At 40.9% G+C, this 17,464-nt stretch overlaps 1 protein-coding gene across 2 annotated transcripts in view; it reads right to left on the reverse strand.

The window, feature by feature from the left end:
* Window positions 1-17,464, reverse strand: part of Atp13a5 (ATPase 13A5) — a 123,304-nt gene that overhangs the window by 100,942 nt on the left and 4,898 nt on the right. For both annotated transcript variants that reach the window (XM_036203568.1, XM_036203569.1), the window contains exons 2-3: window positions 2,743-2,916; window positions 114-260 (exon numbers count right to left, since the gene is read on the reverse strand). In XM_036203568.1, coding sequence (XP_036059461.1) covers window positions 114-260; window positions 2,743-2,916 — 321 coding nt within the window. The remainder of the gene's footprint in view (window positions 1-113; window positions 261-2,742; window positions 2,917-17,464) is intronic.

The raw sequence follows: 17,464 nt of genomic DNA on the forward strand, positions 1-17,464 counted from the left end.
TGGGATTACAGGCATGCGCCACCACCAGCCTAGTCAGAGCTTTAACCAACAGACACACACTCTATTTTGTCTCCACAAACATGCCATAACATCCCACATGTAAGATCTCTTACTTTTAATTCTGGCTTCATTACAGCTTGGTTTATGACCGAGTGGCGGTCCGCCACTAGAGGTTCCTCTGGGTTCTTGCTTATAGGGAACTTTAGTGTGGATAAGTGGATGCAGAAGACTTTTTTCCTCATGTATCTTCGAAATTCATCCTTGAAAAGTCAACAAAAAGAGGAACAATCTCAGATCTCAGTCAGAATGCAAAGTCTTAGGTCCTCCCTAGACTTGGCAGAATCAGAAACAGGTAGTGGAGTCAACAGTCTTTCCCAATGAGCCTTCCAGAGGCTTCTGATATGCACAGAAGTTTGAGAAATACTGGACATGGGGAAAACAAAAACCTTTGCAGGAAAGCATTATGTCTAGAAATTTTCCAAGATGATTATAGTTCTGTTTATTACTTTATTTTTTTTTTTTTGAAACAGGATTCACTGTAAATTCTAGACTGGCCCCAGCCTCTTGGTTAGCCCACCTTGGCTTCCCAAAGGCTGAGACCACAGGTGTGCACCACCACACCAGGCTCCAGCTACCGTTACATGATTTCTACGAGCTTAAATTATCTAGTATACTCCAAAGCATGAATCTTTGAAAATTGTACATTCCCACACTGTGTGGTCTCTGAGAATGGTAACAATGACAACCACTGCCCAGGCAATGGCAAGGAGCTATATCCATCAGCCTAAAACACCAGAGACTCCCCCAAGCTGAAGTGAGGAACGTGGCAGCATTCCTGGGCAGAACAAGAGATAACAAAAAGCCTGTGAAAGTAGTCTTTGCTTCTCTTGTTCTGGCCTAGCTAAACTGTTTGAACAGATGAGATCTTCCTTTTTTTTTTTCCCAAATGCTGTTTATTGAAAGAGGGAGGAGGTATTAAATACAGGCTTACTGCATAATGAGAGAACCCTGGAGGACAGAAGTTCACTACCGATATTATACAATCTTGCATCTAAGCTGTTAACACCCAATATGCTGAATACACAGACAAGGAACTTCCCTTAAGCATTCAGGAGGGTGGAACCCGGCAGGAAATTAGCATAGGGAGGATATCAAGGTCAAGGTCAGCAAGCAGAGCAACAGTTACCCAAAACGGGGGACAGGACCCTACAGGTCCCCCCTTTTACTAAAAAATGAGCTTCTGACTTAGGTTGTGTGGGGTGTCAGCAGGTCACTTTACCCATCATGGAGACACCTGTCCAGGCCACACAGGCGCTCTGTCTTAGGTTGGTGGGTGCCCCCCAGGGATTACCTGTCTCTGATACTCATTATCATACAGGTTCAGTCGTGTGAGAGCTGCAGAATTAACTGCTGCCAAAGATCTCTAAGTGGCGCTGGACTTGCAATCTGTGTGTTTGACCCAGAAAAGACCAACAGAAGTCCGAACCCACCCATAGCTAGTAGGCTAAAGGCAACTGAGCCATTCCCTTCCTTAATGAGTCTTACTGCATATTGGAGTCCTTGTAAGATGGTATCCCAAAAGCAAATGGAACTTGAGTTTATTCCCTCCAGAATACTGACTAGTCATTGCTAGACCACAGATTCAATGTGTGAAAATGTGATCATAGTACTTTTTTTCTTTAAGAGTCATATTTAAATCTTTAATTGAGATAAGGTATTTGCATGTTATGGGTCTTGTATAGCTATTTCCTCTGAACTGAAACATTCTCTCCAGATAGGCAGTGGTGGCACATGCCTTTAATCCCAGCACTAGGGAGGCAGAGACAGGTGGATCTCTGTGAGTTTGAGGCTAGCCTGGTCTATAGAGTGAATTCCAGGAGAGGCTCTAAAGCCACACAGAGAAACCCTATCTCAAACCCCCAATCACCCCACAAAAAAAAAAATTCTCCTTTAAGACTCAAGAAATAAACAAAACTCACAAGTCTGAAGAAGTTCCTGAAATTTACAATATTCTGGAGGACCCTCCCATTGGCTGTAGAAGCACTACAATTGCCAGAAAGAGAAGACTTTCCAACCTGCCTAGTTGTTTGCAGATAAAGCAAGGAGCTCTTTGAATGGGGTGAACTTTTCAGTGTTGCAGCTACTTGTGTGTCACCCACAATCCTGTAAGTAGTGTGTGTGTGTGTGTGTGTGTATGTGTGTGTGTGTGTGTGTGTATTGTGTAATATATAATACAATTCCAATAAATGTACTGGTTCACTAGCTAGACTGGAGTGAAATAATTTCTTTGGTCTGTTGTTAATGAATAGACAATTATTCATGTCTCCCCAGGAACACTCTCACAGCAATGGGGTATGTAATGAATTTTAAGTATACTATACTATATATAATGATGGAACCAGGGTAATTGGCCTCTTAACCACTTCAGAAATTTACCACTTTTTTTTCTGCAAACATTCAAAACCCTTTCCACTAGCTATTTTTAAAATTTGCTGCCAGCCACATTATCCTATGATGCTATGAGATATTAGCAGGGAGTCCCCTATTCAACTGTAGCCTTGTACCTACTAATCATTTCCCCTCCCTCTCTCCTTCCATTTCTCAGTCTCTGGTAATCATTGTTCTATAATGTCAACTTCATAGCCGTCAACTTCATAGCTTCTGCATGTACGTGAGAATCTGCAATATCTGTCCTGCTGTGATGATCATGGCATTTGAAATGGATAATAGAAAAGTACTTACTGTTGTCCTCAGCAAAACTGTGTCTGCTTCTTGCAAAGGGCATGGGATGCAACTGGTCCAAACCCACCACTCAGGCCTCCAATAGAACATCAGCTGAAGGGCCCCAAGAGTCAGAACAGCTGAGACAAAGCACAAGGCTCTCCGTAGATTCTGGGTATGGTAGCCAAACACCTCCTGAATAAGAAATAGAGCATCCCATGTTTCAGTAGTCATATAAACATCATTTTTATTCTAGGGATACATGCTTTAGATACAGAGCTATTGGATGAGAGAGAAATCTGGCAGCAGTTGGTAGAATCAGGTTGACTGCAGCTGGCAGCTGATATAATAAAAGGAAAGAGAAACACAAGGCCTCCTACTGCCCTGCCAAGTGAAATTAAACATTAGATGGAAGGAAAAAGAAAGATCTATCTGCTTCTATGCATTTGTAAGAGGCACCTCAAGTGTTTATAACATGCTTCATGTTTTGAAGCAGATTTATTTTCTTTAGGTATTAAAGAAATTGTTAATATTAAAGAAAACAATTGAGACAGACATGACCAACAGATATCCACCTTTTTCTGTGCTCACATTTGTTTATAATATTAACTGAATGTGATTGAAGGCATGAATAAATGTTTTCTCAACCAACAAAATGTAAATTGATGGGCTATCTGCAGACATGAAAGGTTCTTAAAGGGTCAGTTGCCCTTATTCTTTTTAAAAATTATGTTTTTATTATTTAAAATAATTTTAAATTTAAGTATATTTTGATCATATTCTTTCCCTCTCCCAAGTCCTCCAGATCCTCTCCCCTCCCTAACCATTCAGCTGTAAGTTCTTTCCCCAAAAAGCTAAAACCCAATACAACAATAAAACTAAGGAAACAAAATAAAACCACCAGTTCCCCCACAAAACACCAATCTGTAACCAATAAAAGCACACACAAAAAAAACCCTTGGAGTCTACTATATGTTGGTGAACTAATCCTGAACATGAGGCCTGTCCTGGCGTGGTTGATGTCATTTTATTGGAGAAATGACCCATTGTCATTCTAGTAGATAAAACTAATTTTTCCTCTCCCAGAAGGAATAAGTGATGTTTCAGTTGTTAACCTTTACACTACTAATTTGGTTTTCATTCATTCACTTTTTTAATATAACAAAATAAAATATAAGAAGATAAAACAAAAACTATTACATCAAAGTTGAGAAAGACAAACCAGTAGAGGTAAAAGAGCCCAAGAGAGGGCACAGGATGAAAGATTCACTCATTTGCACACTCAGGAATCCCATAAAAGCACCAAACTGGAAGCCGTACTATGTACTCACAGTACCTGGTGCAGACCTGTGCAGGCCCTGCGTATGCTGCCTCAGTCTCTGCAAGCTCATAGGAGCTTTGCTCATGTCGATTTAGAGGGTCTTGTTTTCTTGGTGTCTTCCATCCCCTCTGGCTCTTTACACTCTTTATGCCTCCTCTTTCACAGGGTTCCCTGAGCTCTGAGGGGAGGGATTTGATGTAGACATCCAGTTCAGGGCTGAGTGTTCCAAGGTCTCTCACTCTCTGCATAATGTCTGGCTGTGGGTCTCTGTATTTGTTCCCATGTGCTACAGGAAGGAGCTTCTCTGATGATGACTGATCTATCACTGTAGCAGAATATCTTTAGGAGTCATTTTGTCACTGCAGTTTTCTTTTCTTCTTCTTCTTTTTTTTTTTTTTGACAAGTATTGTTTTGTTTTATCCTAGATCCCTGGGATATCTAGTCTCAGTTTCTTAGTTGCCCAAGCAGTTTGGGAATGGATTTTATCTTGTGGAGTGGGTCTTGAGTCAAATCAGTTACTAGTTCGTTACTCATGAAACTGAGGAGTTTCTGAATACCAAAGAACACTATCATTAGGACAAAGCGGCAGCCTACAGAATGGGAAAAGATTTTCACTACACATCTGGTAGTGAAAATATATAAGGAACTCAAGAAACTAGATATCAAGAAAACAAATAACCCAATTAAAAGTTGGGTATAGATAGAAACAGAGAGTTCTCAATAGACAAAAAGTTCAAATAGCTGAGAAACACTTAAATAAATGTTCAGCATCCTTAGCCACTGGGGAAATGCATCAAAACTAATTTGAAACTTCATCTTACACATGTCAGAATAGCTAAGATCAAAAATACAAATGACAGCTCATGCTGGCAAGGATGTGGAGCAAAGGGAACACTCCTCTATTACTGATGGGAGTGCAAACTTGTTCAGCCACTATGGAAATCAGTGTGGTGGATCCTCAGGAAGATGGTAAATTCAATCTATCTCAAGATCTAGCTACACCACTCTTGGGAATTTACCCAAAGGATGCTTCATCCTGTCACAGAGACACTTGCTCGGTGATAGTCATTACTGCTGTATTCATAACAGCCAGGAATTAGAAACAACGTAGATGTCCCTCAGCAAATGAATGGTTAAAGAAAATATGACACATTTACACAAAGGAGTATCACTCATCCACTAAGGAAAAAAAATGACATCATGAAATTTGCAGACAAATACATGAAACAGGAAAAAAAATCATCCTGAGTGAGGTATCCCAAACTCAGACAAATATGGTATATATTCACTTATGTGAGGATATTATCTGTGAAGTCAATGATAATCAAGCTACAATCCATTAGACACACAGAGAATAGGATCTAGAGTAAGAACTATACCAGCAGTTTTCAACTTGTGGGTCACAACCCTTTGGGGGTTAAATGACCCTTTCATAAGGGTCACATATCAGATATCCTGCATATCACATATCGACATTACAATTCATAATAATAGCAAAATTATAGTTATGAAGTAACAACGAAATAACTTTGTGCTTGGGGTTCACCACAACATGAGGAACTGTATTAAAGGGTCACAGCTGCATTAGGAAGGTTAGGGAATGCTGGACTAGAGGAAACAGATCTCATTAGGAAAGGGCAATAGAATAGATAAATATGGATGGGGAGATGGAACGGGAGAAATGGGTGGGGAGAGGGAGGGCAGAAGAGTTTGTGGGATGCAACCCAGGCAGAGACAGGTAATACTAAGGGTCATTTGAAAGATAGTATAAAATCCTAATACAGTGGAAACTTACTAAAACATATACATATATGGAGGTAATCTAAATGAAATGGTCAAATATTAGAGAGACCAAACTAGATATCTGCTGTCACCAAATGAAGCTTCCAGCAGTGAAATTAGATTACGTCTAATTGGGTTGTTGGCCAAAGGGCCCCATGTAACTCCATTAACAACCCAGGCTGTTGCCAAAATTATAAATTGCTCTCTACAACCTGACAGCAAGGCCCCATTTCTGATGACAACACCTTAAAACTGATTAAAAATGGAGATGTCACCAGGTGGTGGTGGTGCTCACCTTTAATCCCAGCACCTGGGAGGCAGAGACAGACAGATCTCTAAGTTCAAGGCCAGCCTGATCTACAGAGGGAGTTCCAAGACAGTCAGGGATACACAGAGAAACCCTGTCTCAAAAAAAAAGGAGGAAGAAAAGAAAAGAAAAAGAAGGTGTCTACATAGAGCCTTTACCCTTATGTTCTGGCACCTGTGATACAGAAATGTCACTGCATGCTCTCAAAACAGAAATGCCATAATCACCAAGCCAGCCACAAAACTTTTATCCACAAAGTTGTACTGTCTACAATATATGCTAAGACACTTACTTATTCTTAGAATAGCATGCTGGGGGTATTTGTACCTTTAATAACAGGTTGGCTAATATTTGTCATGAATTGGGTGAATTTGAAATTTGTTGTAAGGGGAAATAGCCTTGGTAATTTAAAACCAAATTGCAGTCTTTACCCTTTTCAATGAGGGTTCACAGCATGGTTTTATATTCCAAAAAAAAAAAAAAGAACTTTTAGAGTACTTTGAAATACCTGAGGGATACTGATTATAACAGTTGGGTTACAAAGTGTCACCCTCCAGACAATGCTCTGTCTTGACAACTTTGTTTTCAGGAGCACTAGTGAAAGACCATTGGATCAAAAATGTATTAACTTCGTCAATTGATTAATGCATTGGTGAGTTCTTAGCTGAGAGGGCTACTGGGGAATAGAGTCTGGTTGGAGGATGTGGGTCAGTAGAGGTTGCGCTATTGAATGATGTATGATGGTGGAGGGAGAGGAGAGGGAGAGGAGAGGGAGAGGAACTGTTCTCTGACTTTCCTGGATGCCATGACACGAGCACGCTAACTTTCTGCCATGGCCCTGTCTTGTCACAGACACAGACGTAAAAACAATGGAACCAGCCAACCATGGACCAAAACTCTGAAACCATGAACCAACACCAGTCTTTCTTCCTGCAGCTTCTTCATCTCAGGTATTTTGTCACAGAAATGGAAACTCACTAACACAGAGATAAATGTGTAAGCACTACACAATGGCTTTAAGTTGACCTGGGAATTTTTGCTGTTGTTTTCCCAACAACTCTAAATTCCCATGTCCAAATCAAAGAGCTGTAATATCAGCCCAACAGATTTTTTTACTATGTTTATGGAGTATTTTTAATGACAGAACCTCTTGGATTTTATGCCAGTTTAGATCATGCATCACATAACAAATCTCTTTGCTTAATTTTTTGGGAAAGTATTCATCTTCCCTATGACCTTTTTTTATTAGTTTTTCCTAATAACTCAGTGGTAGATAAAGAGTATAATAAGAGTTGTTGAAAGCAACCCTCAGACAGGGTAGAACGGTCATAAGTTTATGAAGTAAGATGTTACTTTGAGTCACTGCTCTGCTTATTATGGGTCACATGACCTCAGGTAGTTCATTCACCTCTGGAAATTCCAGCGCAGTCTTCTGCAGAACTAGGAAGACATGCAACATGGGGCTGCTGTGCATGTTCTGTCCATGGTCCATAATCATATGAACGTTTCTAAGATCTCTTTCTCTCCCTGTGCTCCATCTGCTCCTGTAATTCCTGGTCTTACCTATGTATTATAGGTTAATAAGACCCAAATAGCATAAATATGCCAGTTAGCATGTTACGTGATGTGTACTCTGAGTTACTCACAAACGGTCAGTGTCAAGTTTGTGAAAAGTGTGTGCAAAGCAGAAGCATATTAAGATTGGAATATTAGTCCAGCCTGTAGTTGGAAAGAGCTCACTCATAAACACATTTTTTCTGTTTATTTTTACACAGCAGTGACACTAATAATCACGTTTCTGTTGCCTGTTTAGTTTTTTTCTGTGTAACTTTTTTTTTAATTAAAGAGGGGACTTAAAAGCCTAGCAAAACTGCAGTGAAGCCAGGAGAGCCACAAACTGCTGATAACCTCTTGAATTGGAACAACTGTTTGGGGAAGGCAAAGTTACAAATTTCTATCAAGAATTATAAAGATGTTTCTACCTCTAATCAATAATTCCTCAGTTGGAAGGATGCCTTGATGAAATAACACATAAAAGGGAAAGTAATGGGTGCAAGATGCCCAGTGCAGCATTGTCTGGAACAGCAAAACTGTTGGCAGAATGAAATGTTAGCCAATGGTTCAGTGAGTTTTGAAACATCAGAACAGTGGTCTGTAATGAAGCCATTAAAAACAGAGGGTATGATATTAATGTAGAAACCTGGGGACATCTATAGTACGATGTTAAATGAAGAGAAGCTGTGCAGAATGGATGGAACCAAGTAGCAGCAGCATAAAATTTAACCCAACTGTATCAGAAACATGAATGAAATCAGGTTGTTAAGCTGAATGATAAAAGGTACACTATATGCTGTTGTAAGAGACACACATTAAATAAGAAAGTTATGAGAAAAACAAGAAAAAAAATGTATCATGCTAATGTTAATGAACAAAAGCTGAGTGACTACATTAATGTCAAACAAATCAGTTCTTCACAGATATTTAAGGAAGAAAATATGAGAGAAGAGGACCTTTCGTGATAAATTCAACAAGAACATAGCAATTCTAAACAAGGAAAAGAAAAACTATCATTAAATTATTATTTAAGCCAAAGTGACTTGAGAATCCTTTCAGTATTCAAGGTTGAAGTGAAACTGCTCTTGTATGAACTCGTTGATAAATGGAGGATAGAAGGATGTTCCTAGAGCAGGCCCTGCACCCTGGCAGCACAATAGAGCCAGCCTTGTTGGCAGAAGTATGGGTGAACCAAGCCCAAACATGTGAACATGGGAGAGCAGTCTCCATTACTCATCTGTCTTGTAGCAGCATAGGCAGGGGAGAAATGCACCCCCATCAATGCCTGAGGCAGGTGGGAGAGCTGCCCTGAGACCATAAGAACAGGAGAGCTGTCCCTGCCCCTCATCAGCTGCAGCACTCAGAGGAGCAGACCCTGCACCTGGCCTGGGCAACACAGTAGAGCTGCCCCTGGAGGTGTAGGTGTGAGAGAACCAACCCTCAGGATGTGAAAGCAGGAGAACTGGTCCCAACTCTTGCTCATCAGAGAATTAGCCAGGGCAATGCAGGAGAGCTCACCCTAGTGATGAGGACAAGGGAAAGCTTGTGGGCTAACCAACACTGCATCTACCCAGGCCCAGAAGCAGGTTTATGAGTTGGCCTATCCCTACATCAACCCGCCTGTGATCTGATGGAGCTTGTGAAGGGACTGCAGACCCAAAGCTGCAGGGTCTCCACAACACAGAACAACAAAAGGATAACCCAGTGAGGGTGCGGCATCACTAGGGTAGCAGAAACCAAATCAATGACTCTTTTCAATGAACACTTGCTAGTAAAGACATATGGATAAAAGTGTTTACTGCATGACTCACTGTCACACTACAGCCTCCATTTCCATGGGGAGATTGCTTTTCCCTTTTCATTATTATTTCCTCTTCTTCTTCTTCTACTTCTTCTTCTTCTTCTTCTTCTTCTTCTTCTTCTTCTTCTTCTTCTTCTTTCTTCTTCTTCTTCTTCCTTCTCCTTCTTCTTCTCCTCCTCCTCTTCCTGCTCCTCCCCCTCTTCATCCTTTTCCTTCTTCTTTTTTCTTAAATTTTATTTTATTTGGGGGAGTTGCAAGGACAGAGAGTGGATATGAGGAACGGGGAAATGAATGGGATGGAGATGCATGATGTGAAAGACATAAAGAATAAATAAAAAGAAAGTTTTTAAGAAGAGAATGTTTCTATCTTGTGATAACAAGGCCAGAATTACTAGACAATTGAATAAGCATGTTGAAAGGAAAGTAATAGGCTATAATCTATGTCACTATACATCAAATAATTATAAAATATGTTATATAACCAATGTAGTGGCATAATGAAAAGGTAACATTGTTACCCAATGGTATTTGTCTGAGGAATGCAGTAATTTGAAAGCCAATGTGCTTTTCAGTGCTAACGTTCAGGGGCAAGAATGAAAAGGTCAGTACAAGAGGCAAAGAAAAAGACAGGTGTATATAGTTACATACAAGTAATTTGTTTAAATGCAGATAGATTGAAACTATATTTGTTTGCTCGGTTGGTTGGTTTTTGAGACAGGGTTGCTCTGTGTAGCCCTGGCTGTCCTGGAACCTGCTCTGTAGACCAAACTGGCCTCGAACTCATTGAGATCTGCTTGCCTCTGCCTCCCAAGTGATTGTAACTATTAATAAGTGAATCCATTAAAGTTATAGGATGGCAGGTAAATTTAGAACATCCATATGTATTAGTATATATTCATAGAAATTTGAAAATTGAGTACAAATAATATCAAGAAAAATTCAGTTGTGTTGTGCTGTATCTAAGAAAGATGTGCTAAGTCTTTGACCTGAGAACTTCATGTTTCTGCTGAGAAAGTAAGATCTAAATAAATGGGAAGAGACATGCATGTGGGGAAATGGCACTACATTCCTACTTAAAGGCTCACTGAGTGCTTTTGTGATCACTGATTAAACAATTCTAAATTTTCTAGGGAAATACTGAGAACCTAGTGTAGTCAAGAAAATAATTCAGGGCAAAGCAGAAGCCTGGGTGACTTACACCACTAGAACTGGAACCTTTCTACAGAGCCGCAGTAATCAGGGAAACTCAGTATGCATGACATGGAAGAAAAGGATGATAAACGACAGAACAGGGTGGAGAAAGGGCCTGAAACACCATCACTGTCCTGCCAGAGGAGAAGGCACTGAACTCAGCTCAGGAGGGCTGGAGTGAAGGGAAGGATGCTGGGGAACCTGGGATTCCCCTTCATCTATGTGTCATAAGCAAAATTCCACTTGTATTTAAATGTGAAAGCAAATCCCTTGAAAGAAGACATAAGAGAACTTCAGGTAGACTAATATTTCTTAAAACAAAAAAATATATATTTGATTGCATTGAACCTAAGAACAGCTGTTCACCAAAGGGTCTCTGGAGAAGATGGATTAGCCATTTATAAGGCCTGTTCATTTATATCCTATATGGAAAAGGGGATTTGTATTTGGAATTCACAAAATAACTGCAAATCAATCAAAAAAGAAATAAAACTGAAAAATGAGGGAAATACTTGAATAGACAACTTCAGGAAGCCTGAAAATGATCTACAGCCTTCAAGAGGAAGCCTGGGACTAGTACAACGGAGACCATCCAGGAGAGAGATAAATCAGAGGTCTCACATACCATGCTGGAGTTACACTGATGCCATGACAGATCACAGATCAGCTAAAATGAAAAGCACTGAATACTTTAGGCATCGAAGACTGGGCACACCTGGTAGAATCAACCAGCATTCAACTGGAAGTCACTAGAAATGTGAATTAGTGTAAAGGTTTTTAAAGGCAGTGCTGCTACAGGCGTGAGTACTCTACTCAACTCCTGGAGTTTTATACAAGAAAGATAAATGTCTATTCATCTTTATAAATCTTCTTGAGCTGGGTGGTGTTGGCACATGCCTTTAATCCCGACACTTGGGAGGCAGAAGCAGGAATATCTCTGTGAGTTTGAGGCCAGCCTAGTCTATATAGTGAGTTCCTGGCCAGCTAAGGCTACACAACGAGACTCTGTCTCAAAAGAAAAGAAGGAAGGAAGGAAGGAAGGAAGGAAGGAAGGAAGGAAGGAAGGAAGGAAGGAAGGAAGGAAGGAAACAAGCTTCTTAAACAAGAATATTCAGACCAGCTATATTTATGAAAGCCAAGGAAAGTCTGTCAATAGAAGAAAGATAATAAATTCTGTGCTGTCATACAATGGTATACTACAAAGTAGCTTTTAAAAAGTAACCTCTCATATTTATATCAGTGTGGATAGATTCCAGACAACACAGTAAGTAAATCAAGTACTAGAAAAAGGAGTTTATGAGTCTGCTACAGTTCAAGAAAGAGCAGGAGTGATTGACAGCAGCCACTGAACTGTATGCTTGAGTACTGTACTTCTCTGACATCACTGTATTTATGCTTGCCAGTAAAAGGTGTAAAAGAAAGAGGAGTGGGTTTATTTATAAGACACTGTGTCCCAAGCAAATGGAAGGAACTTTAATGATTTTAATGGGAATATTTGAGAAAGGGAAAAACTGACCTCAAATTTAAAGCTCTGGACTTGGTGGTGCATGCCTTGGTAGTGCATGCCTTGGTGGTGCATGCCTTGGTGGTTCTGTGTCCTAGCACTTAGTGAGTTTTAGGATACTCTGGACTACATAGCAAGTGCCATGTCTGGGCTGCATACTAAGGCCCTGTCTCCAAAATAGTAAGTAAATAAATAGTATTTCTATGGGAAGTAGAAAGTTTGGTGGCCTGATAAATCTGTAGCTGCTCCCTGATATAATCATGGGAAGGAGCTGACATCCATGAAAGTAGAGGTAAAATCACATCCCTACTAAAGAACTGCCAAGATAAGTAATGATACTGTGGTGGTTTGGATGAAAATGACTCCCATAGGCTCATAGACCCATTCTCTTCCTGCTGCCTGCTGAGATGTAGAACTCTCAGTAACCATGTCTACCTGTATGCTGTCATGCCTCCTGCCATGAAGATAATGGACTAAACCTCTGAACAGTATGCCAGCCCCATTTAAATGTCTTCCTTTATAAAAGTTGCCATGGTCATGGTGTCTCTTTATAGTAATAGAAACCCTAAGACAGATACTTGTAGGACTTTTTTTCTTTTTAAAGCTGGGAACATCTTATTACCAAAATGTCATCTCACTACTTGGGAGGCTGGGGCAGATCTAGTTCAAGGCCTGCCTGGGGTACAAAATGAATTCAAGGCTAAACTGGGAAGCTCAATGAGGTCTTGTCTCCAAATAAAAGTCAGAAAGGTTCTGGAGATAAAGTGCACTGGCAGAAAGCTTATTTGGCGTGAGGAAAGCCCCGAGCTTGGTCACTAGTGTAGGGATGGGAGGAAGAGAAGTACACAGTGGTGCAGGAAGGAATGGAGAAAATGCAGGGAGAAGGGAAAGGAAGGGTGGGATTTATAAACACCACTGTAATATTCTGAAATATGCGCCTTCCTAGGCAAAGAGGAAGAGAAGTGATGTTTCTGCTCCTTTGACCAAGGAGCCTCACAAACCTTGGTGAGAGGCCTTTGTTAGTCCCTTCTCAGCTTTCTCCAGGACATGAGGTCCCTGTGGACTGGAGGTCTTAGTGAAAGCATTGCTGTTCTAGTTGGCATTCCTTTGTTCAAATGCTCTCCTTGGCTTACCAGTGCTTTTTGATTACAGCCTAGCACAATGCATTCCCGTTATGCTAATTAACCTCGAGTATCATTTAATTTTGATGACTATTCCTCCAGACAGGGCCACTCGATTTTTTTCCCCTAAAGATTTGTATCATACAACACCAGTAAAGTCCACCAAGTGATGGAGTTTAGAAACGGGAGCGAGGAACATAACCAGAGGTGATATAAATGAAGATACAGAGAAGTGGACGGGAAGATAAGAATGCCCGATCCATTACACATGGTTCCTTGCAAAAGCTGAGTTTTGCCACCAGTCTACCCGTGTGATTTCGGGCTTTGATCCCCTCAAGTCTGTTTGCATCTCTCTACTCTGGATAATACCATTAGCACATCCCTGGGGGAGTGGTTTTGACAATGTAAGCAACGCAATGGATACTCATTGTCAACGCAATGGATACTCATTGTGAACGGTGGTTTGGGAAGAGCTTCAGGCAAAGGAGGGGTGACTGGCTCCTGCACGCCAAGTCAGTGTTGGCAATGGCAACAACGTGCGTTCCAGGAGTCAAGTAACCAGACCTACCACTGGGTAGTGGCAGGGCATCAGATGAGCCCATTTGTTTTCTCTCTAAATACCGCCATTCCTTCATTTCTTTGATTCTGACTAAAGTTCTGAATTTAAAGATGCCAGTGGGTGGACCTCAGCCCTTGCTGTATTCTCTAAATCCAGGACACAGAACCCGGGATTAGGGGTGACAATGAGATACACACATGCTGTTTCTCCAGAGATTGTTGGGTAATGTCACAGTTCAGAGCCAAGTTTCCATGCAGGTTTGACAAGACGGTCCCTGTTCTTTACACCACATCCCAGTGCCTTCTAGAAGCTCTTTTCTTCTGTTCCTCTCTCTATCACCTACCAACTAAGACTTAAATTGGCCGAAATTTGGACTTCTCACGTGGAAAAAAAAAATGTAGCTGCTTATAAAACACAACAGAAACAGTTTGCTATCAGTTAAAGGCTGAGGACCTGTCATGAGATGAGCATGACACCCCATTGCTTAGCCAGATGTATGACTCTGGAAACCCACTGCACATGTTCTGATGCCTCCCTTCCCTCCTTCATAAATGGTAATCATCAATGGCCTCCTGCAGATGTGAGATAGTAACAAGACAGCCCAGAAAGCACGCTCTGTGGTCCCTGCAGTGTTCTGAGCACTCAGTGCAGGTTGAGTTAATATCGTCACGGGTGCTACACAATTCAACAAAATTTCTACAGATTAGTGGCTAGTTCTTTTGAACTCACTGTAGAGTAATTTGGCCAGGGGCAACATGCAGAACAAAATGTTATTTCTAAAGGTGATTGATCTGCTGGCTTAAGTAGATCTTTTACTTTTCCCAACGAGAACAAGTTGTCAAAGTGAAAGTCAAATAGAGGCCCCGAAGAACACCACTCGCCTTTATGGTGTATGAACCTGGAGAAAAGGGCTTGAGGAAAGACCGAATTAATTCAAAGATTAGCTGACTGTAGTAACTGCCTATTATGTATGTGAACTCACATGCACATACACACATGGGGCAGAGGGAATACAGCTTTTCGAGGAGAAAGCATTGTAATACAGTGGTATACTGGAGCATCCTGCCTCTGTGCCTCTGCTGTGTGATCATGTCTATCTGCTACTTCACTGAGCCCCACTTTCCACAAGTATCAAATAGGTATCTGATGAGGCACTAGCTCATAGAAAGCAGTTGTTAAAGTATGGTTTGTTCTCACATAGGTAGCTCCTGCACTTGCCAACGGAGGAGGATCTATGATGGATGAGATGCCTGGGAAAAGCAGTCCTGAAGTATATATCACCTCTTGGAATCCTTCCACTCCTATGGCTCCTCACCTTGGGACATTCCTGCTGCTGAATTTTCATTGGGTCTAGAATACTAACTGACCAGTTTTCACAGCTCTTCTTATTCTTACTTCCCGTCCATGGGTATAGCCTTCTGAAGTATTTGGTTGAGTATCCCACAGCTGTAGGCACAGCAGTATGTGAATGAAGTGCTTTGGAATAAATGTTTTATTGTACAGTTTACAGCACATTCACTCAGTCTTACATCCGAACGGTACAGAGTCCAAGACATAGCAAAGCCTTCTTCCTGCTACAGACGCCTTCTCCTTGCTGCAGACGCCTTCCAGGAGGAGCAGCGGTAGTTGCGTTTGCTTTTACTTCTGTTTGTGTTTTGTAGTTTGTGGTTTCCTTTACTGTGACATGTTTGGGCATTTCATGGGTGAGGATGTTCCAATGGCCTTAGAGCATTTCTCTGTGCAAACATCCAACTTTAGTCACTTTAGTCAAGGTCAAGGAGATCAGATATCTGTTTTAAACTCATTGTATTTTAGCTTGTATTTTCAAGCAACAACCTCAATACTACCTTCCTATTTATTAACAATTCTCCATTTGTTTCATCTGTTTGGACATACCACATCCTATCCTTTACATGTTCAAGGAGAGACATTCCTACAACTCTGCCTTTTTCCTCTAACTCTGACAGGACATCAACATTCTCTTTACTATTAAGATAATATTGTGCACATTAGATGGATCACATTGGTACGGTCTTTATTCACAAACCATTTATCTCAATTTGGCTACATATTTAATTGATACTATCACTGAATGCCAGCCTAGACAAACCTTCACCCATCATATCTTGTATTCATTCAATGAACAGCACTTTGTGTAGGAAAAGGAAGTCTGTTTTATTAGATTTGTATATTTACTTATTTGGGGGGGTTCTGAAACATAATTTTGCCCTGTCTGGCCTGGAACTTACTATGTGGACCAGACTAGCTCTGAACTTTCACTGACCCTCTTGGCTCAGTCTTTGTCATTGGAGGCATGAGCCACCATACCTAGATGAGGAGGTCTTGAATCACCTTTGCTTATGTAAAATCTTTCTTGATTATCTACTTCTCTATCATTTAATTTTCCTAAGAATCTGTGAACTTGGTTTGGTTGGCTATTAAAAATAAATATGACTTATATGTATGAATTACATTATTTGCAGATAAAACAAACTGAATTTGTTGGTGAAGTAAATAGGGGAGAGCAGCAAGTGTGGACCATAGGAAAACAAGATGCTCAACTGGCTGGCAGGGACAGTTTCTGGAACCAGTGTATGCCCTACATCAAGGCATGTATGACAGCATGAGATGCTCTATGACAGGCCATTTGGGGAACAGAAGTGCCACTGATCAGAAGAGGAGCCTCGGGAAGTTTTTGGTTCTAATTCCTTGCTAAGAATAAGTCAACGATTCTATGTGTTCAGCAAGTGGGAGTCTACTATGTGCTTCAGAGGGTTTCAGTCCGTCACAGGTCATACATGTCCTTGTAGGCCAACTAGCATTCTAGTGCCACTTACAGACCTCGGCTTCTTGAAACAATATAAAGTATGGAATTATAAGTTCTCAGAATTTTTTCTGAAAGTCTGAGTTTTACTACTGTGGCAGTTTGAAAGAAAATCAAGACACAGGACTCTCAGCTCCTTCTCCAGCACCTTGTCTGCCTGCATGGAATTCACCATGATGATATTATGTGCACTGGGTGTTGGGTCCCCTGGAGCTGGAACAGTTGTGAGTTGTCATGTGGGTGCTGGGAATTGAACCCAGGTCCTTTGGAAGAGCAGTCAGTGTTCCTAACCACTGAGCCATCTCTCCAGGCCCCCACCATGATGATAATGGACTGAACCTCTGAACTGTAAGCCAGCCCCAATTAAATGTTTTCCCTTGCAAAAGTTGCCACGGTCATGGAGTCTCTTCACAGCAGTAGAAACCCTAAGACAGCCACTAAAAATAACTTCCTGGAACTTTACTTTTAAAGCACAGATTAAGCACAACCATTTTTATTTTTACTATTCTGTCAAACAGACTGGTTTTAAGATTTCCTAGGACCAATTTTTATGGCTATATACACTGGTAACTAAATTTCACTCATGGTAAAAATCAAACACTTCGATCACTATTTCATACATAGCTATCAAGCCCGTACCTCTGCCATGCTTCACCCTATATGTGACTAGTCATTTATTACTACTGAGACCTGTTATAGTGTATCTACCACATCCCTTCCACAATCCAGCCTAAAGAAACTTTTAATCTTGATTCTATCACTGATGTTATCTCTCCCTC

The sequence above is a fragment of the Onychomys torridus genome, chromosome 12, assembly GCF_903995425.1.
Source record: "Onychomys torridus chromosome 12, mOncTor1.1, whole genome shotgun sequence".
Classification (NCBI taxonomy): domain Eukaryota; kingdom Metazoa; phylum Chordata; class Mammalia; order Rodentia; family Cricetidae; genus Onychomys; species Onychomys torridus.